This window comes from Microtus pennsylvanicus, chromosome 4, assembly GCF_037038515.1.
Source record: "Microtus pennsylvanicus isolate mMicPen1 chromosome 4, mMicPen1.hap1, whole genome shotgun sequence".
In the NCBI taxonomy this organism is placed as follows: Eukaryota; Metazoa; Chordata; class Mammalia; order Rodentia; family Cricetidae; genus Microtus; species Microtus pennsylvanicus.
The window spans coordinates 129,806,971-129,830,313 of record NC_134582.1 but is presented as its reverse complement, the minus strand read 5'-3'; the positions used below and the strand labels follow the sequence as shown (position 1 = coordinate 129,830,313).

Here is a 23,343-nt window from a genome sequence, read left to right as displayed (position 1 = left end):
TGTAGTCATTTAAGAATTTTAGGGTTTTCAAGTAACAATGCCAAAGCTAGCCTCTTGCCAGGTTCTTGGTGCTGTGTGAAGAACCCCATGATGTTCTGGAGGCATGTTTTACAAAAAGACTTTTCAAAATACATGGGGAAAGTGTACATTATTTTCAGAGAATATGAAATTACACAGTGTGCTGTAAGTTGTTCAACACAAACACTTAGTTTTATTAAATGTAAAATAGAAATCTCCAATTCCTATTAGAGCATTGAAAAGATCATGGATAATTGTTAGATCTCTGGAAGGCTACTTTAGAAGTAAAACACAGTCAATGACAAGTTCATCAATAGCGATGTCGTCTGGCTGACGTGGTGGCCTCGACAGATTACTGGAACATGCATGGTGTGCTTACACGGTGCACAACTGTCACAGCTGTCATGTTATGTCATACATGACAGTTGTCTCTCACAGACGATTTTAATGAATAAGGGAGTTCCTGCTCTACAGTAATTCAGTGACCAACAGAAGACATCAATGCTCACAGTTTCAAATGTCCTTTAAGTCTAAGAGCCACATCTTTATAGCAGTGGTGGTGAGAACATCGTTTTGCATTTTTGAAGGCATAAATAATACATTTTGGTACAGCATACAACTATGCTAAGTGATTTTTTCATATTCAAATAGAATCTTTATTAATTTTGATGATATGCATAGCTTTTCTTCTCCTGTGCAAACCAAAGCAAAACCTATTCCCCAACTCTCTTCAGAGCCTCCATCAGGATAGGCTGCTGGCCTGCTCATGGCATTAACATCCCTTCTAATACACTCCAGATCCTTAACAACCCATGTCAATGTCCCTCCTGGGTCCACATCTGAGACCTTTTGTATGCTTAAAAGAAATCCCACACTACCTCAAAATCAAGAAATTTATTTATTATATAAAGTCCATTATTATTACGGGGTAAACTCACAAATCAGAATCCTCTGCTTAATGGATTGAATCACGTGATCCAAAGAAGCAGCTGGCAGAAGAGCAAGGAGAAGGAGAACAAAGGGACTGACACCCGGTCGGCTTCCATGTATATTGTATATGAGACCACACCCCAGAAGGCAGGTAATTACAAGGTGTAATACTTCCTACAGCAACCTTTCCTGTGGGGCTGCATGAGGTCTTGTTGATAGTCCCCTGCGATCTCAGCAGGTGACTGTGTATGAGTTTTGTGATAGGTCTTTCCATGAAAACTCTCTGTGAGACATACAGATGTTCTGTGTGGAACCCCAAGGGACGATGTGAGGTCTCTGGAAGTCTGCATCACCTCCATGTGTCACGAGAGGTCTCTGGGTATGGAGAAAGTCTGTCTGATTGTCCATCTGAAGGGGCTGTGTGAGGGTCTGGAAGGCCGAGAGGTATCACTGTGAAGGAGTGTGTGCGGCACCCTTAAGCTACCAAGTGACATCTCTACTTAAGTCCAGGGAAGCTTCTGAGGTCTCCCTTAGTGTCTCCATCAAAAGTGTCTTTGAAAACTCTGTGTGTACTCTGAAGTTTGTTCCTTTTGCATGTTGTAGGATGTACCAACCATCAGAAGTCTCTTTGGGGGTCATTGTCAGGGTTTTAGTGCTGATCTTTGTTGGTGTATTTCTGTGGAATTCTGAAACTCTGGGGGTGACATCTCTCTGTGTGGGTCTCAGTAGAGGTCTGCCTTGGGTTTCTGTGCGCATGCCCGTGGAGGGCTGAGTGGGTTTCTGCTGAAGTGTGCTGGAGCAGGCCCCATGGCCATGTCCTTGATGACACCTTCTAGAAGCACATTTTCTACCAGGGCATAAGTGATGCTGCTGGAGCTGTTTCCTGGCTGCCTTCTGTGAGGAACAGTGCGGGCCACCCTGGGACTAGGCTGCTCTTGTGTGCAGTTGTATGCAGTTATGCCCACGAGTTTCCTAAGAAACAGAGACTGGGGCAAGGAAACCACGGAAGGTAGCCAAGCAATGCTCAGGAAGGGACACATTATGCCAGTCCAGAGCCACATTTTAGACAAGTCTCTTCTGCTGTGTGAACCAGCACTATGAGATGGCCTGTTCTGCTGGTCTCGTGGGAAGACAAGGGCTGAAGGCCTAGAATGCCTTGCTGTGTGAACACAGAGTTTCCCCTCAAAGATTTCCAGGTGTCCCCTCTATTCCCTTGAGAGTAATTCTAGGACAATGTGCATGGGAAGACCCCCAGGCTGTGAGGGACATTCAGAATCCCGACCTTCTGGTCTTTCCAGCAACTCATCTCTAGAACTCAGAGGGAAGAACATGCAGATTGCTGGATGTGCTGTTGGGAAGCTACCCTCTATTTGCAAAAAGTCAAGGGTTTATTAGCCAAGATACAAAGACAAGGGTCAGTTGTGAGCAGATTATTCATGCCTCAACAAGTTACTGAAGGAAAGGACCTCATGACCTCTGTTGGATTCAATCCAGAATAGAAACTGGGGCTTCACAAGAGGTCCGAAAGAAAACATGAACAAAGAAACACCCAACGCTTCATCCAGCAAGGCGGCATGTCTACCACCACAGGATTACTATGGTACAATCTAAGAAGATTCACGGAAACAGTAACTGTGTTAGCCAAAGCAACCCTAAGGTGCACAGCCAACTTTCCACAGACAACTGGATGCCTTATGATCATTGTATGTGCAGAGAACCTGGGTTTTAAGCTATCCTGTATTATCACAGGGTACAGGCACCATGCATCACAGGGATTCCTATCCACTCTCGAAGGCGCTGCCTCTGCAGAAATGTACTATCTGGGAAAGCAAGTGCTTTACCCAACATAAATTAATTAAACACAACTATCCAGGAGGACAAGATGACTTTTGAGTCCACACCATAGAGCCTCGTGGGCAGAGCCTGACACAGTGATACAGTTCTTGAATCTTGGACAGGCAACCCAGAGGAATCCAGGCCTACACAATAATATCTATGAGCTACAGGAGTGAGGGTTTTGGCTTTAAAAAAATGTACAAAGGGGTGTCAATTCAGGAGATCAATATGGAATCCCACCTGCCAAGTAACAGGGATAGCAGAGATAGCAGGAATAGCAGGGAGCTGGAGCAGACAAAGAAGGACGAGTCCCGTGAGTGGGCATTCCCCGTGAAAGCTCTGGAGATGGGTAACTCTCAAATCAATGAAATGCTGGAGAAAAGAAACATCTATCTAATTCTACAACTATTTCCCAGGTTCCAGAAGACTCGGGCCTGAGCACACCTCACTGCTCAGTTGCTGGCGTTGTCCTCAGGACTGTGACAATGGAAAGTCCCTGCAAGCTAAAGGGCTCCTTTCGTCCATGGCAAAGAGACTGGGCTGAAGTTAGGTGTGTGGCTCTGACCCCCATGTCAACAGTCTGTCCTGGAGGGGCAGGGGATTCGCATGCATGGAAACTATTAGGTCATCCTCACATTACATAGCCACCTGCCTTGGCTCTAAACTTTGTATTTTCTACCTTCTCCTTAGGATAGTCATGCCCATGGTCAGATGAGTTCTGTATATACAGTTGTCCAGAGTGTATGACAAATGACTAGGGGTCTCTGCAACCACCACCGTCATGAAAGTTGTCTGTTCCATGCTGGCCACCAACCTGGCATTGTAGGCAGACATAGGACAGGGGGACATGGTTTTGTCATCCAGGCCCAGCTGGAAGTGCCTGGAGAACTCAGCTGGTTGCCTGTCTCCAATGAGTTGAGTAGGAGGTCCCTATGATCTCTAGGTCCTTTATGCCTCGGCAGGATATTTGGAGGTGACTGTTCGACTGCTTTGAACTCAAAGATGCCACACTACTACTGTCCTGATGACTGTGCCTACTTTGTGACTTGGGTAGACACTGGGCTGGCTCTCTGGTGCCTCGGGGGCCCACTCCTGAAGGAACTTTCCCTTCTTGGAGCTGATTGGTGCTGTAGCTTTGGGAGAGAGGATGGATCATGGGCCTGGGTTTGGATTCCAGCCACTGGTGGCAATCAGGACCAGGACTGATTCTGAGTCAAATGTTTGGATTTGACAATTGATGAAACAGGGAATTCTAAGAAAGAGCTGTGGAGCTATGATAGTCCTCACTTGTTTAGGGGTGTAATAGATCATCCATTGATTTAGATGGAGAGGTGATCTAGTGGGGACCCTGCCGTGTTGACGGTAACCAAGGGGGACTCCTTGTGGAGAAAGGAGAGTCCCCAGAATAACTGGACCATTTCTGCTGTAAATCATTGTCTAAAACCTTCTGGTAAAAGAACTTCCAAGAACTTGAAAACTGCTCTGATTTGCAGTTTCAGCTCAAACGGAGCATGAGGTGGTGCTGACCTGCTTCCGCCTCCACTACCAGAGGATATGGTCCATGCAGCTTAAGGCACAGTCAGATTTCCACTTCCAAACTTTCGGTTAAACCCTAATCCTAATCTGAACTTCCAGCATCTCCTGGATATCAGGGTTGATAAAAGAGAGTTCCCAGCCTCCATCTGCCTGTAGGTGGAGCCTGTCCATAGCGAGGCTTCTTGAAACCTGAGGGAGAAATCCTCTTGCTAGGACTGACCATGTGAGGATTTGGGGTGGCACCAGGTTTTGGCAGCTACCTGGTACCTGGAAATGCCTGAGTAAGGCCTACTTGTGTGGTCTAGGCCTGGGGTGGTTGAGGAAGGCCTGCTTGAATGGTCAAGGCCTGGGATGGTTGAGGAAGGCCTGCTTGAATGGTCAAGGCCTGGGGTAGTCTGGATGGGAACTGACCCTTAGGGTAGGGTTTACGTGGTTGACTTATCATGCTCCCCATAACTAAAGACTTCTTGTTTGTGTCTTGTAGGGCTGATTTTGTTCTCCTGTCAACTCTTTCTCCTCTCTCTCTCTCTCTCTCTCTCTCTCTCTCTCTCTCTCTCTCTCACACACACACACACACAAATCCTAAAGTCTTTTGTTTCCAAAATTACAGTATATTGACTCTAATTACAGTGATGGAACTTGGAGATAGTTCTGTCCCCACTTTGTGGAGCCATATCCTCTCATGAAGCAGTACTCTAAGGTGGACCAGATGTAGACATTTCTTTGTGCCATAGCAAGCAGATATAACCTCAAAATAAAACATACTCAGAGGAAGTAATGTCTAAAAGTTTAAGGTTAATTTGGGATAGACTTGTTTATTATACTTTAATGCAATGTCCATGCCTCGGACAGTAGACAGGGATCCCTGGGACATGTGCAACATGGGCTCTGTCCTGATAGGAGCTGTCTAGGTAGACAGGGTCTCTGGATGCCCGGGCCTGCCTGTTTCCATAGGGCATCCCTCCGTCAGGAGAAGGTTGACTCTGAATCTTGAGCTTTGCATGGCAAACTGTGCTAAGATGTTTTTGGTTTCCCTGGCTAGGGGTCATTGATGGTACACCCTTGCAGTTTTCTATGGAGTGGTTTGTTACTTTATGTGTTGGGTTTAGAACTGTTAGTAAAACTCTCTTCATTTTGTCCCCAAACGTTACATTATCTGGTATGTAAGCTCGGTCAGGCTTCGTCCCTTTGAGTTGTATGTTGTGCCTGGGAGGACTCCTGTGTTTCTCGTTGTGGATGTTTGTGCCATATTTATTGGTGTGCTGTGGCTCCTCTAATTTGTGATTCTTGAGGACATTGCTGTCTCTTCCTAAGAAAGGGGACCTGTAATGGACGGTTGGCTTGATCGTAGCGGGCTCAGTCTTGAGTTTGCCCTGGGCGGCCCTGGAAGCCAGGATCTCTGCAGCAATCACAACCTCGGGGTCCCAGTGTTGGCATAACTCGCCAGTGGCACAATCCTGCAGGATGACGGCAGCAGTTGAGCAGTGAGCTCTTCTCAGGCCCGAGCCGTCTGCATTCTGGGGAAGGGTCTTAGATAGATTTCCCCTGGCCTCCAGAAACTGAAAATCAGCCATCTTCGCAGCTTCCACGGGGATTGTCCACTCACAAGATTCTTCCTCCTCTGTCTCCTCCAGCTCCCTGGTAGCCCTGTTCCTTGAGGACTGAGAAGCCGCACTAATTTCTCGAACTGAAACCTCATTGTAATGTATTAAAGTCCCACCCTCACTCTCCTGGATTCGGCCTCGATTGGGCTCTGGGAATTCTTCCCAAGATCTAAAAAGTGTATCTTTGTGCCAGGCCCTGCCCACGAGGCTCTCTGGGGTGGACAACAAATTCTCACTGTACCCCAGAGTAGTTGTAGGGGCTTCAGAGGGCCCAGAATCGTTCCTAGGCAGAGCCTCTCTCATGAGTGCTGGCTGGAGGGCACGACAGTTCTGTGTGAACTGCGATTCCACAGAGAAAGTTTTTGTCTTCGCTTCTCTTTCTGGGGCGTGCTGGATGGGTTCTCTCAGGTTACTGGCCAGTTGGATCATAGAGTTATCTGTAGAGTCACAAGACAGAGAATCATTGGAGGACCGTGGAAAGGGTAAAGTTGTGTCCTTCTTCATCTTTAAAATATGGATGGCCTTGAGGCCTCTGAGGGGCAGGCGCCATCTGTGCCTCACTAGGTGTCTTTTAATATGTGCTTTTAGCAACTTCTGAGTGCCCAGATCTACGAAGGAAGGCCCATTAGTATTGTTCTTGTTGGTGACTGACTCATGGAAGGATGGTTTGTTCCAAGTTTCCGGATTAAGCTTGGGAAATTCAGACGGGACAAAAGCATGGTCTATACATGTATCATAACAAATTCCGCCAGGTACTTCACTGTCGCTGGTCTGCTTCCTCTTAGGATTAACTTCTGCCTGACCCAGGCCAAGAGATAGCTGGACTTTTGGCGGCCATGGACCTTGATGTTGTGTGAGCTTCATTTTGAAATCTTCTTCCGTCTGCTCCCGTAGCTTGGGGCTAATGTAATCCCCCTGGAGATGGACAACAGGCCCCTGGCCCTGCGAGCCCCAACTGTTGGAAGTCTGTTGATTAACTGCTTCTTGTGAATTTTTCACCATGACTGGCAAATTGCTCCTACTTTCTCGATGTTTCTTTACAAGGTGGCACTCTAGCTGTCGAACACTCGGTGAGACAATAACTTCAGTTCTTGTAGGTGTAGGACAAGAAGCCCCATCTTTCCTAATTGGAGTTGAACTGCACGACAGCTTTGAGAGAGAGGATGGGTCATGGGCCTTGGCTTGGATTCTAGTCTCTGATGGTGTTTGGGAGCAGGAAACCTTTGGAATCAAAGAATCAGATTTGACCAAGTGGTGAAACAATGGCTGTGGAGAACAGAGCTGTGGAAGGCCTTTAGTGTTACCGTGTAACGGGCTGTAAGTAGAGAGTCCATTAAACAAGATGGAGGGGGGATCTAGTGAGGACCCTGCCATGAGGACAGGAGCCATTAGGGACTCACTGTGGAGCCAGGGGAGACCCCAGTAAAGCTGGATATATTTGTCCTTTAAGTCATTAGCTATGACCTTCTGGTGACCCGACAACTGCTTAGAATTGTTGTCTTTGCTCGAGAAGAGGTGTGAGGTGATGTTGGCTTCCTTGCTGCTGCAGACATGCAGCATACTGCCCATACAGCCATAGGAAAGGTCTGATCTTCCTTTTCCTTTTTCCTGGTAAAGTTTTAGTTGGACTCTTCGGCGTATTTGAACTTCAAGAATTTCCTGTATAACAGGGCTGATGAAAGAGGGCTCCCCAGGCTCTATCTGGCTGTCTGTGGGGCCTGTCCAGAATGAGGCCTTGTGGATGGTGAGAGAAAGATCCTTTTGCAAGGACTCACTCGGTGAGGAGGTTGAGCTGCACAAGGTTCTGGAAGTAACCTGGTCCCTGAAAGGGCCTGAAGTAGGCCTTCTTGAGTGTTCAAGGCCTGAGGTGGTTGAGGTAGGCCTGCTTAAGCGGTCAAGACCTGAGGTGGTTGAGGTAGGCCTGCTTAAGCGGTCAAGACCTGAGGTGGTTGAGGTAGACCTGCTTAATTGGTCAAGGCCTGTGATGGTTGATGTAGGGCTGCTTAAAAAATCAAAGCCTGCAGTGGTTGAGGTGGGCCTGCTTAAATGGTTAAGGCCTGGGGTGGTTGAGGTAGGCCTGCTTAAGACATCAAGGCCTGCAGTGGTTGAGGTGGGCCTGCTTAAATGGTTAAGGCCTTCGGTGGTTGAGGTGGGCCTGCTTAAATGGTTAAGGCCTGGGGTGGTTGAGGTAGGCCTGCTTAAGACATCAAGGCCTGCAGTGGTTGAGGTGGGCCTGCTTAAATGGTTAAGGCCTTCGGTGGTTGAGGTGGGCCTGCTTAAATGGTTAAGGCCAGGGGTGGTTGAGGTAGGCCTGCTTAAGACATCAAGGCCTGCAGTGGTTGAGGTGGGCCTGCTTAAATGGTTAAGGCCTTCGGTGGTTGAGGTGGGCCTGCTTAAATGGTTAAGGCCTGCGGTGGTTGAGGTAGGCCTGCTTAAATGTTCAAGGCCTGGGATGGTTGAGGTAGGCCTGCTTAAATGGTTAAGGCCTTCGGTGGTTGAGGTGGGCCTTCTTGAGTGTTCAAGGCCTGAGGTGGTTGAGGTAGGCCTGCTTACGCGGTCAAGACCTGAGGTGGTTGAGGTAGGCCTGCTTAAATGGTTAAGGCCTTCGGTGGTTGAGGTGGGCCTGCTTAAATGGTCAAGGCCTGGGATGGTTGAGGTGGGCCTGCTTAAATGGTTAAGGCCTGCGGTGGTTGAGGTGGGCCTGCTTAAATGGTTAAGGCCTGCGGTGGTTGAGGTGGGCCTGCTTAAATGGTTAAGGCCTTCGGTGGTTGAGGTAGGCCTGCTTAAATGGTTAAGGCCTGGGGTGGTTGAGGTGGGCCTGCTTAAATGGTTAAGGCCTAGGCTGGTTGAAGTAGACCTGCTAGAGTAATTAAGGCCTGGGGTGGTCAAGGTAGGCCTCCTTGAAAGGTTAATGCCTGGGGTGCCTGGCATGGGAGAAGGCAAACCTGGCAGAGTTTGTGAGCTCTGTGAGGTCACTGCCATTCCGAGATCTGGCATGGGTGGAGGATAAGCCATAGGATCCAGAGGCTGAGATGGGTAGGAAGGTGCCCATTGTTGTGGTGGTGAATGCCGTCTTCCCGTTGTCAAGGTCTCTGGTGGCCAAGAGGTCCACTCAGAAGTCTGTGACTGAATCGGTGAGGAATTCAGCAGGGCAGGAGACAATGGTTTAGAAGCCTTGAGCAACAGGTGTTCGTTGCAAGGAGCAGAGGAAGTCTCTAGGGATGACAAGGTGGCCACAGACTTCCCTGTCGGCTGCCTAGGTGGCAGGTGGGCTTTGACAGCATCAGGTTTGAAGGCTTCACCTGAGGCATCTTGTCCTAAATGCTGGCAAATGCTGATGGAATTGACAAGCCTCTCTGGCATGCTGTAAGAGGCAGGAGAGATGATTGCAAGCAGGAGCTCATGGGGCCAGGGGGTGGGGCTAGATGAATAGGGAAGGACCCTCGCAGCCCATCAGAACCATTGTTCAACACTCTGGTCTTAGGAGACCTTGTTATCTTAACCTCCAGGGCTGTACTCATTTCCCACCCATTCAGAGAGTTCCTATTCCCAGGATAACTATGCCCTGGTCAGTGGTGATCACATAGAGACAGGAGGAGTGAGCCAGACAGAACTGGAGATGGCTCACCTGTGCAGATGTGAACCCAGGACCTTGTCCTCCTTAGGTTTCTTCCTGCTGCCTCTGTAAGCTGGAGTTGGAGACTGGGTTATTGGTGGGTATAGGAGGGACTGGGTATCTTACCCGAGGCTGAATGAACTGTCCTTTCCGGAGAAATGAAAGTTAAACAGGAGCTCTGTTATCCATGAGCAAGGCCGGGCGACCAAATGCATGGAGAGCTGGGCACATGTTGGGCAGGACAATGCCATGAACCAGGAGCCTCCAATTCTAATGACCTCCATAGGCGTCATTGTCTCCCTGTGGAGGGCAGGGAAGGACCAGGGCTCTGAGAGAGGAAATTGTCTCTCAGAAGGGGCAAACCACCAATTTACCTCCAAATCCAGGCAGCATGGCCCCACTTCATCCCATGGCACCACTTCCTGCCACACCATCCCTCCCCAGGCAGTACCCAGTCTGGCGGTCCATAGCTTCATTCCAAGCACAGGACCTGGGAAATGTCTTCAACTCTGGGTTCCTTCCCAGGAGCTGTCTCCTCGAGGGTCCTGCAACTCATTAGTGTTATAGTGGGATGGGGGGCTGAAGTCACCTCGCCAGGGGGAGAAAGTGGCCTACCTTTTACAGTCCTGATTTTCTTCCTGACTTTTCTGTGCTCCTTCCTCAACACCTGAGAGAGGGGAGAGAGAGAGAGAGAGAGAGAGAGAGAGAGAGAGAGAGAGAGAGAGAGAGAGAGAGAGAGAGAGAGAACCTGCCGCTCCATTCTGTGGGCAAATATGTGTTCTTTTTCTCTTGGAAAACTCAAATGGGGACCGTCTCTGTGAGAGCCACATGGATGTCAGTGTTGTTCTGCTTAGGGACCAGAGGCTCAGCTCTGAAGTACCAGCAGTCACTTCCTGATGTCCTGGAGGTCATGGCCCCCTTCATATCAGCTCGATCAACCCTATAAGCTTGTATGTTAGAAGGGGACATAGAAACCATGGCTCAGAAGCTTTCCTTTCTCTGAGATCCCTATCCAACCCAAGAACACCCCCCCCCCGACCATCAAGTCACAGGGCTTCTCCCAGGTATGGATGTTCTGAGAGCAGACATCTTGGAGCCCACTCTTCCTCTCCCCTACCTGCCAGGTCTCAAGAGGATAAGGTCCGGCTCTTGGCTGAGATGCCCTCTCTTCACCTCCCTAATTGATTCAGAACGTGAAGCCTGGAGAGAAGGAACTATTCTTCCTTGGGTTGGACCTAAGGCAAACTTACCTTCTGTGGGGTGGTGTTTTCTGCTGGTGTAGGTGAGGGTGAGTCAAGGGGGAGGAGGGGTAATATAAGGCAGAAGAGCCCCAGCCCACACACAAAGGCAAGAATCATGTCCATTGCCCAAGTGGTGGAGCTGAGGGTCAGCCATGAAGTTTCAACGCTTTCAAGTAGAGAGAGAAAATTCTCCATCTGAATCGCCCTGTTGCTCTCAGGCAACTGAACTCTGAGAGTTTTCTCTGGGAGTTGGCAGCTGGGTCAGGTCCACATCACAGAGCTCCTGTCTCCCTGTCACAAAGGGCCCTTGGGTGTGGGAGAGGGGCGCTAGGAAGAGTCTACCAAACAATCACTCCCTGTCCTGCAGCCTGGATGGGCTCCATCCTCCACAGCCCTTTGTGTCTGTTTCCAGTTCCATCTGCACACTCCATCAGAAATAGAGTCTTGTCCAGTTTCTCTTCCTCTCCTATGCCCAGACAGAGGCTTGTCCATGTTCTGTGGGCTTCAGACCTCCTTGTCTCCTCCAGTGACATACCTCCTTCAAATGGCCCTGCCTCCTAATCCCTTCCAAAAGTTCTACCAACTTGAGACCAAGCACTCAAATATATGAGCCTATGGGGGTTTATTCCACCCACCACAGTCCATTCTCTGGCCCTCCATAGGCTTGTAGCGATCATAAAGCAAAATTCACGTAGTCAAAGTTCAAAAGTCCCCATAGTCTTTCACAGTCTTAACACTATTTCAAAGTCCAAAATCTCTTCTGAGACTCAAGTCAATCTCTTAAGTGAAACACAATATATAAGTAAAACTCAAATTGCCGGTTTCAACATACAATGCCACAGAAAACATATTTCCATTCCTAAAGGGAGAAAAGAGGGTGTTGTGAAGAAAGGCTGGAACAAAGCAAAAGCAAAACCCAGCAGGGCAAAGCCCAGACTCTGCATGTCCATGTCTGATATCAAAGGGCTCTTCAGCTCTCCAGTCCTCTCAGCTTAGTTGACTGCAGCACACTTCCTTCTCTTGGGCTGTGTCCACTCCTGTCAGCAGCTTTCCTTGGCAGAGATCCACAGCTCTGGCATCTCCAACATCCTAGGGTCTCCAAGGATTCTAGGCTTCACCTTTATAGCTCACGGATTGTCCTCTCTAGGCCTCCATGCAGGGACATCCCCGACTATGCCTGGTCTCAGCAGCTTTCCTTAAGCACAGAGGATGATCCCACTACCCCTTACTCAGGTTCCCTTCGTGACTCTATCACCAGAACCACATGACCAAAGTAGCCAAGCTTTGCTGGCCGCTTAGCCTGGACCCTTCTTGAATCTTTAGGGAAGAGTCATTCCTTAAGGCATTTTCTTCCCACAGTTGCAGGATTAGCTGGCTGGGGCCTTGCCCTGTGGGGACCCCTCCCTTTACTTCCTTCTAATTTATCTCTTCAGCACCAAGCAAGGCTCCAACACTACATTTCTGGTGCTCTTCGTCCCTTCTAACTGTACCTTTGTATTTCCTTCTTCCGTGCTTGATCTTTCTCATTGTAGATGTGCATAGCAATGATTGATCTTTAAAAACCACACAACAGAGACAAGAGTAAACTGTCTTGAAACCTCTCTGCCTTGAATGCCTTGTCGCAGGAGACCAGTTCCTAAATATAACACCAGTAGCACAGACACCGAGAGCAATAATTAGTAAATTGGACATCCTGAAGCTGAGAAGCATCTGTAAGGCAAAAGACAAGGTCTTTAAGACAAAATGGCAGCCTAGAGAATGGAAAAAGATCTTCATCAACTGCACATCTGATAGAGGGTTGATCTGCAAAATATATAAAGAACTCAAAAAACTAGACATCGATATACCAAATAATCCAATTAAAAAATAAGGTACACATCTAAATAGAGTGTTCTTAACAGAAGAATCTCAAATGGCTGAAAGACATTTCAAATTCCTTAGGCATCATGATAGTGCAAAGGGCAATGACAATAGATAGCAATTTACACCTCTCAGAATGGCTAGGATGAAACACAGTGGTCACAGCTTATGTTGGGGAGCGTATGTGGAGTAAGGGGAGCACTCCTCCACTGCAGGCCAGAGTTCAAACTTGTACAACCCCTCTGGAAATCAGTATGGCAGTGTATCTGGAAACTGGGAATTAACCACCTCAAGACCCAGCAGAAGACAGTTTCTTCATCAGGATCAACAAGAAAATGAACAGCGTCGTTAATGTAAGACTCTGCTCTGCACCCTAAGCGTTTATTTCAGGGACGGTGTGTCAAAAGCATAATGGCGAAGGGTGGGAGGAACAAGCCCACTAAGACAGTTTACAGGACCGCACACAGGGCAAACCACTGCTGCTGCAGTCTTTCCTTGTCCCATCCAGAAAGATTGGAGAATCCCTCTGTTGGGATCCTCAGAGCCCTGTGTTCATGTGTAGTCATGGTATCCGGTGTAGAAAGCACACTCGAGAAAAACCACCGAGTATTTAGCTTACACAGTGCAGATGTTATGGTTTCTGTTCTTCAAAGCCTCATGCTCATTGTTCAACAGACCACGGAGGACTTGCCAGCCGGCAGTGCCAATCAGCTCTGAAAGTGGCAAACTGCGCACCAACTGCCATACCCCTGCCCTGCTCTGACCCCTGCCACTCAATCTAGCTTGTACTTTCTTAATGAAAAGGCCACTCACTCACCGTCCAGATTTCTAGACTCACAGAGGAAAGATCTCAGGACTCCCAGGTGAGTTCCAAAGCCTGGGGAGACCTCTCTTAGCTTCCTGCAAACCACCTCTTGAGGAAAAAGAAAAAAATTGAAGTGTGAGCCAGGAGCAGAGAGATAATAATCTAGCAACTTTTTCCAAGTAGAGGCAGCCTAGGCCCCTCCTCTGAGAGACTGGGCTGGTACAAGCCATCGTCCGGCTCCGCCCCTCAGCTTCTGTGACCAGTTAGAGTCTCCCATGCCGAGAGCACAACCTATAGGAGAGGCCGGAGGAGGAGCTCTTCTCTTTAAGCAAGTGGCCAAACCCTGGGGACTGGGACCCAGAGCTGGAGAGCCACAGCCTACTTTTCCTCATCACTATGTCCCTGCAGGTAAGCCAGATCTGGGGAGGCTTTGCAGGAACAACTCTCCAAGGAGTGCTCTGATGGAGCGAGAGGAGGCATGACAGCTCTGGGGCAGGGCAGAGGCAAGTGGAGCGCTCAGGGGCGCCCAGCTGTGACCCTGCAGTCCCTCCCCACACCTGCCTAAGTGTCTTGTTATTTCACCTTAGACTGCACTGCGCCATCTGTTGACAAGGACCCAGGTTCTCCATAGCAACCCCTCTGGGCTCCAGGGATGGTTTAAATTACCCAGACCTGAAAAATTGACAAGCTTCCCTCCTTCACCTCTCTCTCAACAACTCGGGCAAGCAGGTGACATCCACAGGGGTCTCAAGTCCCCTTGCTCTTGGGACCTCCAGAGGTTCTCATAGGCAAGGGTTTGGTGACTGGCATGGCTAGTTCCTCTATGAAGTATAACCTACCGTTTTATTGACAGAAGTGGAGAGAATACAGATGAATAAATTAAAAACCAGGAGAGCCTTCCCCTAGTAGACACCCACATGGTAGGTTGCTTTCTTAGGTCTTTTTTCCATTTGTGTGATTATAGGTATGTGAGCATTATACATTCGCGATTTGCTTATGTAGCGGTTACCTTAGGAACACTTCCTCACTATGTCACCTTATAAGATGCACATTGTTAATGCTTACCATATTCTATCATGAGTATAGCCAACTTCTTTAACTATTTCTTCAGGCAAGATGATATCACGGCTGAATGACATTCCCCAGAGACATTGTGGTTTGCATCTCCCTCTTAGACTGTGGCATGTTAATTCTCTCTCTCCCTCCTTCCTTCTCTCTCTCTCTCTCTCTCTCTCTCTCTCTCTCTCTCTCTCTGTCTCTCTTTCTGTGTGTTTGTGTGTGTGTGTGTGTGTGTTTGTACACCTCAGTTATCGTCTTCTCTCAGAGTAGAGGAGTGGGGCCAGGTGCCTTCTGGCAAACTTGTTTATGTGAATTCAACCCTTGGCACCCATGTAGTTGACAGAGAACTGACTGTTGTCATTGTTCCCTAAGCTGCACATCCACACCATGGTCCCTGTGCATGCAAACTCACACAACAGTAAATGTATGACAAATAAAGTAGAGGAGAGAGCTCATTGGATGATCTACATAGGCAGCATTTAAAGCAGCAGTAGGTATGGATATCTTCTTCTTGTTGTTTTGTTTTGTTCGAGACCATCCTGGCTGCCCTGAAACTTTCTAAGTAAGATATCTTTACTTAGCCTGGGTCGTTGGTGGCCTGTGCCTTTAATCCCAGCACTCAGGAGGCAGAGGCAGGTGGATCTCAGTGAGTTCAACGCCATCCTGGTCTACAAATCCAGTTCCAGGACAGCCAAGAGTGTTATGCAGTAACCCTGTCACCAAAAACAAAAACAAAAAAGAAGGAAACAAAGATTGTAGTTTTAAAACACACGCTTACTTGATATCAGCATCAGTATGATCAAAGAATGCTTGAATTATAGCCACTGCAATTGTTTATACTTGAATAAAGTATTACAGATGAAATTTTGTTAAAACATATGCTTATTATTTCAATTTGAAATCCTTACAAAAGTAATAATGTAACAATAAATACAATATGTTCTGGGGGAGAGCGGTAGTTCAAGCCGGGTGTAGTAGTACACACCTCTACTCACAGCACTCAGGACTTGAAGACAGCAGGATCAGGAATCAACACCCACCCTTCGCTACACAGCAGCTTCAAAGCTACACTGTACTAATGAGGCCCTGTCTCAGAACAAAACACACACCAAAACAAAGTAGTCTGAGCAGAAAAGAAAGATGAAGGCAGGTGGGAAGTCCATTTAAGAAATAAAGGGGATTTGGCTTGTCTGGTTCAGTTGGTAGGGCACTTAGTATGCGGGAGGTCCCTGGAGTCATTTGCCACCACTAGGAAAACTGAAGGGGGTGGGATGTTTTAAACCTGGATGTTCTGGGATAGCCTGGGCTTAACACACATGCACACACACACACGTCTATACTGTTAGTTCATTTGCACACTGAGAGAACGGGAAGTAAGGACTTGTTACAAAGACGATACCCAGGAAAACCTGGCAGGTAATAAAGATGTGGTATTTTTATAAATTGTACCTGGGTCTGAAATTATTTCAAAAATCAAAATTGTAAATAAAGTAAACAATATGCTGAAAAGCGAACATCTAGTAGCTGGTTAGCATATTCAAAGCTCTTCTCTCTTCAAAATGGAAATGGAAGGAGATAGACATTATGTACCTCCTGGGAGCTGTTAGTGGCTCACTAGTTGAAGGGGCAGTGAGGGTGCATTCACTATTGTTCTAGAAGTGAAAACACGGATGGAATTCCTAATTCAGTTATAATCTCCCAATTTTATATGTAAATTGTAATATAGGTCTTTTGTTTATTTTATTTTATTTAACTCAAGCTAGCCTCAACCTTTGCCTAATCCTACCGCCTCGGCTTCTCTGTTGCTAGGATTACAGGTGTTGCTTTCACACCTGGCAGGACTGTCAGCTTATTCAGACACGTTTCCTTGCTTGACCATGGCGCTAAAGCAGTGGCCTGGGTGTTGTGTGTTTTCTGGGCAGTAGATGCAGCTCAATAATAAAAGGCTTGCCAGAGACCCTAGGTTTGATTCCAAGACACAACAAAAAATGGTGGGGCTGCAGGGGAGTGGTGATGTTTATACCCAGAACACACACACACACACACTTGTGTGACTCAAATAACTGAGGGATTTATCTTCCTAATGCAGTTCTTCATCAAGGGAGACTTGCTCAAAAGGATTTACCAGGCTGATATGTAAGCTGACTGCTCAGTTCACTCTCTACAAAAGTGAAGGGAGGCAAACTGTGAGCCCCCTTCAGAGGCTGTCTTCAGAGGGGTGAGCTTTGAATGGAAGGATCCTGAGGCCACAGGTCATTCTTTGAGATTCTGTCCTGTGCTCGTTATGGGAATCATCACAACCACAGGAAGGGTGGGAACAAGATGGCATTGGAGCACACCCGTGACCAGGAGAGGGGCATTGTTCGCAAGTGAGAGGAATCACGACACACATTCAATAAGAATGCGGGACACTCACATAGCCAAAATAGAGATGCCTGCCACACAGAGTCCAGCTCCCTGGGCATGGGAACATAAGGAGTGTGCCATTCCCTTTGCCCAGAATGCTTTGAAATTCACTGCCAATGGCTACACATAAAGATATGTCAACTGTGGTAATATTCTGATCCACCCACCAGGATCTAATAATGGTCTGTGATCAGGTTCTTGCCAACAGTCAGCAGACAGGGGTGAAGAGTTGTGTCTGCCCTTTATTGTGGATGTTCAGGGGAACAAACTGATGTGATTCGACCCACCCTTTATGTTCGACCCTGGTGAATTTTGTCTGGATGGTCAGGACCGCCTTTGCCAGCTCTTGTCTTCTCACTGGATACCTGTGCACCCTTTCCCAGGAGTCACTGCAAGCACCAGCCTCTGAGGCAGGTTCCTCCAGATGTGTTTCCCGGTAGCTATAATCCGGCTCTGTGCTCAAACCAATGGCTGCTAAGCAACTTTTTTTTTTCTACAGTGATTTCTCTTCAGCATTTGTTATAGAGGGAGGGAGGAGAGCAGAGAGGGGAAGAGAGGGAGATATTGCAAAACAAATTTTTCCTCGTGATAAGACACATTTGCCACTCAACCCAATGTAAGCTAAACAGCTTTACTGGAAGACAGTTGGCATGAGACTTACAATAAAAAGAATTAGATTTCATGTGCATGTCTTGCTTGCAGGTGTATGTACATACCACATATGCACGTTTTGTGTTCTTGTTGTCTTTTGTCTTAGGCTAAGTTTGACCAGGCCGCACAAGACGTGAGGAAGCTGAAAAGAAGACCGGAAGATGAAGAACTCAAAGAACTCTACGGGCTCTACAAACAGTCCATCATCGGAGACATCAACATTGGTGGTACCTGGTGCTTGTTTTAGACAAATAGATGGGCTTGCTTGAGTGTCTGTAGAAGTGCACAGTGAAAAGTAACATTGCAACTCTCTCCTCCTCTTGACAGCATGTCCAGTAATGTTAGATATGAAGGGCAAGGCCAAGTGGGAAGCATGGAGCCTCCAAAAAGGTTTTTAACTCTTAAATAAGATAAAAAAAAAAAACCTTCTTAACCTCAACCTACACAAGTCAGTTGGATAACGTGTTTGTATCTCCTAGGGTTGTCGAAGGAAGATGCCATGAGTGCCTATATTTCTAAAGCAAGAGAGCTGATCGAGAAATACGGAATTTAGAACTTGACTTGGGAGACAGATCTCCTTTGAAAGCTTTCGTAATAGCCACATGGTGTGTAGGGGGAAATGCATTGACAGCTGTATAAATCTTGTGTATTTTCCTAATAGCATGCATTCTAATACTTTGGACTATGTCAACATAATTACCTAATTTTACTTGCTTGTGAAAGGTGACGTTAAAAAGTCATTTTGTAGTCTGCATATAAACTTAAATAAATACCTGTTTCCTTTTTGCATTTATGTCTGTGTATGGGTGTTCATATGTGTGTGTTACACATCATGTATGCACGCATGTGGAGTCCAGAGAATAACCTTGGCTGTTTTTCTACGATATGTTATTTGCTTCCTGTGAGGCAGGGTCTCTCCTTGCTTGGAGCTCAACAAGTATGCTCGACTGACTGCCCCAGATATCCTCTTCCCTCTGCCTCCCCAGGACTGGGGTTACAATGTGTTCCATCATGATTGGCGATCTGGGGCTTGAACTCAGGTCCTCTTGTTTATAAGGCAAGCACTTTACTGACTGAACCATCTCCCAGCCTCAGTGTTTGTTTTCTTGATTTAATCTGTTCATATACGACGAGTTAGTGCTACTGGGCATAAAGAAAAGTTTGCTCAGAATGAATAGCAGGCAGACTATTCTGGATGCTTCAGGAAGTGGAGCCAGGAGAGTCATGGGTTAAGGACAACCTAACTTCATGAGACCCTGTGTCAAAACTGGAAAGCCTAATACTGAAGGAAAGGGTGAGTAGGTTGGAGAAACAGAACAGTTCAGTTCCTTTGCTGCACCATGTACTGCGGGCTCCATGAATGTGGGCGCTCTGGAGTGATGGGTGGATTTGCCTCCTGGCCACTTCCTGGCTTCCTAAATGATATGGACAAGTTACCTAACCAGGCTGTGGTTTGGCTGCCCATGGAAGGGCTGAGTGCCCTCCAATCCCTGCCAGGGCAGCAGGAACACAGGACAGGTGGATTGTAAGCACCCCGAGGTCTTCCTATCATGATGGACAGGAATTGTTTAGTATTGTATTTTCATTTAAAAAAAATGAGCAAGTCCTCTTTCTTATGCAGTAGATGTAGTGTATATTTCTATAGATTCTATAGACTACATTACACCTTGAGTCACAGTGTGGTGATGGAGAAATGATCAATTCCTTCTGTCCATCACTCTTGCCCCTAGAATAATGCAAGAGACTTCAGGTGTAACCCCACCTGAAGACACTTTGTTGATAAAACTTTATATAAAAGTCAATCAAATTCGATTTTAATAAAAAGATAAAGGACACTAGCAGAAGTTTTCTTCCTCTAACAATATTTTTATTTATCCTTTGAACTTTTCCTAAATGCATACATGTGTTTTGATCATATCCACCCGTCACTGGCCTTTCCAACCCACCCCCCACGGATGTCCTTCAATGTGTACCCCTCCCAATTCTGTGCCGCTCTTCTCATCTTCTTTTTAAACAGCGCACTGAGTCCAATTCGAGCTGCCTGCTGTGCCACCAGGGTGCACAGGGAGCAGGAGTAACCGACCAGTGGGTGCACAGGGAGCAGGAGTAACCGACCAGTGGGTGCACAGGGAGCAGGAGTAACCGACCAGTGGGTGCACAGGGAGCAGGAGTAACCGACCAGTGGGTGCACAGGGAGCAGGAGTAACCGACCACTGGGTGCACAGGGAGCAGGAGTAACCCACCAGTGGGTGCACAGGGAGCAGGAGTAACCGACCAGTGGGTGCACAGGGAGCAGGAGTAACCGACCACTGGGTGCACAGGGAGCAGGAGTAACCCACCAGTGGGTGCACAGGGAGCAGGAGTAACCCACCACTGGGTGCACAGGGAGCAGGAGTAACCGACCAGTGGGTGCACAGGGAGCAGGAGTAACCCTCCAGTGGGTGCACAGGGAGCAGGAGTAACCCACCAGTGGGTGCACAGGGAGCAGGAGTAACCGACCACTGGGTGCACAGGGAGCAGGAGTAACCGACCAGTGGGTGCTCAGGGAGCAGGAGTAACCGACCACTGGGTGCACAGGGAGCAGGAGTAACCCACCAGTGGGTGCACAGGGAGCAGGAGTAACCGACCAGTGGGTGCACAGGGAGCAGGAGTAACCGACCAGTGGGTGCACAGGGAGCAGGAGTAACCCACCAGTGGGTGCACAGGGAGCAGGAGTAACCGACCAGTGGGTGCACAGGGAGCAGGAGTAACCGACCACTGGGTGCACAGGGAGCAGGAGTAACCGACCACTGGGTGCACAGGGAGCAGGAGTAACCCACCAGTGGGTGCACAGGGAGCAGGAGTAACCGACCAGTGGGTGCACAGGGAGCAGGAGTAACCCATCAGTGGGTGCACAGGGAGCAGGAGTAACCGACCAGTGGGTGCACAGGGAGCAGGAGTAACCGACCACTGGGTGCACAGGGAGCAGGAGTAACCGACCAGTGGGTGCACAGGGAGCAGGAGTAACCCATCAGTGGGTGCACAGGGAGCAGGAGTAACCGACTGCTGGCCACGTCCCCCAAAGAAAAGCAGCCCCTTCCTGCTGCAGCTGTCAACTACGGCAGCTCCTCACCTCCCTGACCCTTAGCATTAGCCATTTCCCCAGATAGAGAGATGCTCCATGAAGAAATCTGGTGGAGGAAGGTCACTGGCTAATAAAGAAACTACCTTGGCCCATTTAATAGGCCAGCCTTTAGGTGGGTGGAGTAAACAGACAGAATGCTGGGAGGAAGAGGAAGTGAGGTAAGATGCCTCAGACAGACGCCATAGCTCTGCTCTTTGAGGCAGACACGATAAAGTTCCGACCCAGGATGGACGTAGGCTAGAATCTTCCTGGTAAGCGCACCTCGTGGTGCTACACACATTAATAGAAATGGGCCAAGCAGTGTTTATATGAATACAGTTTGTGTGTTGTTATTTTGGGTCATAAGCTAGCCGGTGGCTGGGAGCTGGGTGGCAGGAACGCAGCCCGCAGCTCCCTCAACAGAAATCCATCAATGTGCACCTACCAATCTCTGGACACTAAAGTGCTCCATCTCAGGAGCTAGAGGGACAGCTTGTGATTGGTTTGCATATTGAAGGCCCATCTAAAGCAAGCAAGTAACGACACTTCCAAACACTTGGTTATATAGTTCTTGATGAAGTTCTCGTTGTCAGGTTCCAACAGATAAAAGTGGTCACCTGGCAGCACGTGGCTGTCAACCTTCCCGCTGGTTATGTCTTCCCAACCTAAGGAATATACAGCATTGTATTTAGTAACCAATGGCATCAGCCAATGACAGCAGACTTACTTCCAGGTACTATTTCACTAAAAGCTGACACTCAGTGATAGAGTTACATCCAGGGTCTCAGGTTCTGTGTATCCCGTGTTTTTTTGTTTCTTTAAGACCTACCGGTATTCAGTGGTGTGACCCGTATCTTAAATTTTACTGGAGACCAGCATCTCTTTGTTTACACACAGGAAATCTTAGGCTGATTTTCTATGTGTTTCAGTGAATGTTAGCTGACATATGCCGAGAACCCTCCAACACATCTTTCAAGAAAATACCCCGAAATATAAAAGCAATTTCACCTTTTATGTCCTTTACTGTATCTTCAGATCCGAAAAAGCATGTTATGTCCTGAGAAAGAAGAGCCTCTGAGGGCATGTCAAAGCTGTAAATGAGAAAAGGCTGTTTGTAATTTCATTTTAACATCCCAGTCTTCTCCTCTTCCCGACTTCACTGAAAGGAAACAGGGTATACAGCCTTGCTTCTTCCCCTTCTTCTGCTGGTCCCAACAAGGAAGACAATCACAGCGATTTCCTCTCTCCATTAGAACAAATGTGAAGTTCATGGGGAAGGAGACAGAGCTGGGGGAGGGGTCACAGGCTTTGATCTCTCCCAGCTTAAAGTGGGCTAATGGTCTGCACCTTGGTGATGGAGATGGGGAGGGCCGAGAGATGCCTGTGGGCCTCGTGTGATATATTTTAAGAAGCTGAGAGCTAAGGAGAGGGGAGGGCAGGGCAGATTTGGAAACAGGAAGAAGGAAGGGAGATGAGAGAAGATTCAAGGGCAGATTGGAAAGCGCCTTTGGAGTGTGGAGGAAGCTAACTGTGAGGAGACAGCCCAGTGTGAGTCCCTAAGAAGAGTATGAATGTTGAGGGCACTTCTCACGTGGAGAGGGCCATCCCTGTGTGACTTTATGTTCGTGTAATTCTGAATTACATATATATACACATATATTTCACATGATTTTTGTACATATATAAACATACACATATACTATTGTATGATGTGTGTGTATAGTAAAAATCCAATTTTCTACTTTTACATTGGATATCCAGGATCCCAAAATTGTTTATTAATTAAAGAGACTGTACTGGGCTAAAGATGACTCAGTGAGCAAAGATGCTTGCAACCAAGCTTCATTACCTGAGTTCAATTTCTGGGACCCACACGGTGGAAGGAAAGAACCAAGTTTCAAAAGTTTCCAAAGTTATCTGACTTCCTCATGTATACTTATGCATGAGCATACACTTTCCTCCCACACTGAGAGTAAATAAATTAACGAATAAATAATAGTTTAAATGTATTAGAACATCCTTTCCCCATAGTATATTCTATTTATATTTTGCTATTTAGCATAAATATGTAATTTATTTGTGCCCCTTCTAATTCTCTGCATTAGTTGGTATGTCTTTTCTTATGCCAGTACTATTCTGTTTCAATTCCTAAAGCTTAGTTTTTAGTTAATAAAGTTTGAAAAGGATTTTAGGTGATAAGGGAAAGGAGAGGCCGCAGAGGTGTCTCGTTGTCCCTGCTCTTGGCAGCCCCTTGCCATCCCAATGGACGCTTCTTTCCACGTTACTGCTTGAATGACAAAGGCAGAGGGATGGTGAAGACAGCTGAACACAAACTTGATGTGGGAGTGTCATATATCAATTTGTTGATTTCATTGGCTGAGCAATAAAGAAACTGCTAGGCCCATTGGATAGGCCCACCCTTAGGTGGGTGGACTAAACAGAACGGAATGCCGGGAGAAAGAGAAAGTGAGCTCAGACTACTCCGCAGCTCTCCTTTCCTGAGCAGACTCTTCAGAGAGACGCCATGCTACCTGCTCCAGGGAAGACGCACGCTATGAAGCTCCGACCCAGGATGGACTTAGGCTAGAATCTTCCCGGTAAGCACACCTAGGGGCGCTACACAGATGATTAGAAATGGGCTAAATTAATATGTGAGAATTAGCCTAGAAGAGGCTAGA

The 23,343-nt window shown here is 47.5% G+C and overlaps 1 protein-coding gene across 5 annotated transcripts in view; it reads left to right on the top strand.

Moving 5' to 3' along the window:
• Nucleotides 1-18,325, top strand: part of LOC142848437 (acyl-CoA-binding domain-containing protein 7) — a 154,736-nt gene extending 136,411 nt beyond the window's left edge. The window contains exons 1-4 of one of the 5 annotated variants that reach the window (XM_075970494.1): nucleotides 13,784-13,854; nucleotides 17,669-17,786; nucleotides 17,890-17,952; nucleotides 18,042-18,325. In XM_075970494.1, coding sequence (XP_075826609.1) covers nucleotides 13,843-13,854; nucleotides 17,669-17,786; nucleotides 17,890-17,952; nucleotides 18,042-18,115 — 267 coding nt within the window. In that variant the 5' untranslated portion in view covers nucleotides 13,784-13,842 and the 3' untranslated portion in view covers nucleotides 18,116-18,325. Of the gene's footprint in view, nucleotides 1-13,783; nucleotides 13,855-17,668; nucleotides 17,797-17,889; nucleotides 17,953-18,041 lie in introns of those variants that run through there. The other 4 variants (XM_075970493.1, XM_075970491.1, XM_075970490.1 and 1 more) reach the window with 4 other exon arrangements.
• The last annotated feature ends 5,018 nt before the right edge of the window (nucleotides 18,326-23,343 follow it).